This window comes from Pundamilia nyererei, unplaced genomic scaffold (assembly GCF_000239375.1).
Source record: "Pundamilia nyererei isolate P.nyererei 1_Seehausen unplaced genomic scaffold, PunNye1.0 scaffold00170, whole genome shotgun sequence".
Classification (NCBI taxonomy): Eukaryota; Metazoa; Chordata; class Actinopteri; order Cichliformes; family Cichlidae; genus Pundamilia; species Pundamilia nyererei.
In genome coordinates this window covers 473,120-474,580 of record NW_005187571.1, presented here as the reverse complement: position 1 = coordinate 474,580, position 1,461 = coordinate 473,120, and the positions used below count along the sequence as shown (strand labels likewise).

Genomic DNA, 1,461 nt, shown 5'->3' with positions numbered 1-1,461 from the left:
CCGAACCATGAATTTCGTGTATCGTTGCACCCCTACTATACAGTGTGTTGAAAGATATGGGCTGCAAATATAGGCAATCTATTAATTATTATTTTTTATCATTTTAAAATTTATATTTGCACACTTTTTAAAGAAGACGTGATCTGAGAGACAAAAAAATATTTATTTATATCTGGCATGTACCCCTAGACACTGTTAAAAACGCCGGCCCACCTGAGAGAGTGGGGGTTCGTGGAGATCCAGCTGCAGCCTCATAACCACATCTGGAAAATCTCCTGCGTGGAAACACACGACGTCTTTGGTGATCCGCGCAGCAGTGTCGCTGCTGTAAAGAATACACACAACGTTTGTGATCAATCTCTAATCAGCAAAGAAAAAGACGCAAAAGCTACTGTAGACATATTATTATATAATATCATGATATTTGGAATTAACAGCACACAAATAATAAGCTGACCTTGACTGTAAATGTCAGTATTTTACATTGCCTGTCTTGACTGCTGCCGTTTTACCTTCATAAAATTTGTAACCATCTCTGTTAGTCTAATATATAATACACAGCTGTTCTTATACAGATGTTTAAGTGATAAGCTTAAAAACATAAGAAGATGTCACTTTGAACTCACTCCTCTCCACAGCGCACAGCCTTCAGCACACCGACAGCTGCAGTAGTTTGCCTCTCAAAGCCCTGACCGATGTGGTCAGCGTGAGCTCTCGTCCGGTCCTCAAACAGCATCTCTCTGGGCTCACTGGTTCTAGGAAGGTACTGCAGGTTCTTTATCTCATTGGTGGACCTGAAATACATTTATTTACAAGAGTCACAACAAATTCGAGATGTGCAGGTACCCCTAAAAGATAAATGCAGCTGCTTTAAAGACAGGGCGAACACACCTTTTCCTTTTGAAAGGTGATTTTGGCATGTCTGCCAGAGGTATCATCTGTTCTCCAGGTCTGACCCACATGATGGGGCCGTCGTCACTCTCTGTGGGGCTTTGCAGCCGCAGACTGGAGAAAGTTCCCCAGGGCAGGGTCCGCTGCACAAACACAGGACGAGAAACGTCGGGTTACATAACACCTCGCAGCACTTCACAGGCAGAAGTTAAACAGATGTTGACACGCCACTGACTCCAGTGCTGTGCAGAAATACAGATGCAAGCAAACAAACCTCCAGGAAAGGAGACTTCTCTAACATGCTGATGAACTCGGGAAAATAGTCTCCGACCTCTTCATCCACAGCTCCGACCAGACTGACCTGCCGCATGGCCCCAGCTCGGTACGTTCCCTGGGAATATGTCCGCTTCACCTGCAGGAGGCGCCGCAGAGGACACAGATTAGACTCAGCAGGTAATAATAAATCTAAATGTTAACCTGACACGCTGTTTTACTGCTGCACAAGATGCTTTTAAGTAGGGCTGCCACAAACGATTATTTTGATAGTCGACTAGTCACCGATTATTTTTG

At 44.2% G+C, this 1,461-nt stretch overlaps 1 protein-coding gene across 1 annotated transcript in view; it reads right to left on the bottom strand.

Annotated features, from left to right (window-relative positions):
- LOC102202152 (round spermatid basic protein 1-like) overlaps positions 1 to 1,461 on the bottom strand; it is a 21,577-nt gene that overhangs the window by 10,550 nt on the left and 9,566 nt on the right. The window contains exons 4-7 of the mRNA XM_013914078.1: positions 1,166 to 1,303; positions 892 to 1,034; positions 627 to 794; positions 214 to 325 (exon numbers count right to left, since the gene is read on the bottom strand). Of these exons, the coding sequence (XP_013769532.1) occupies positions 214 to 325; positions 627 to 794; positions 892 to 1,034; positions 1,166 to 1,303 (561 nt within the window). The remainder of the gene's footprint in view (positions 1 to 213; positions 326 to 626; positions 795 to 891; positions 1,035 to 1,165; positions 1,304 to 1,461) is intronic.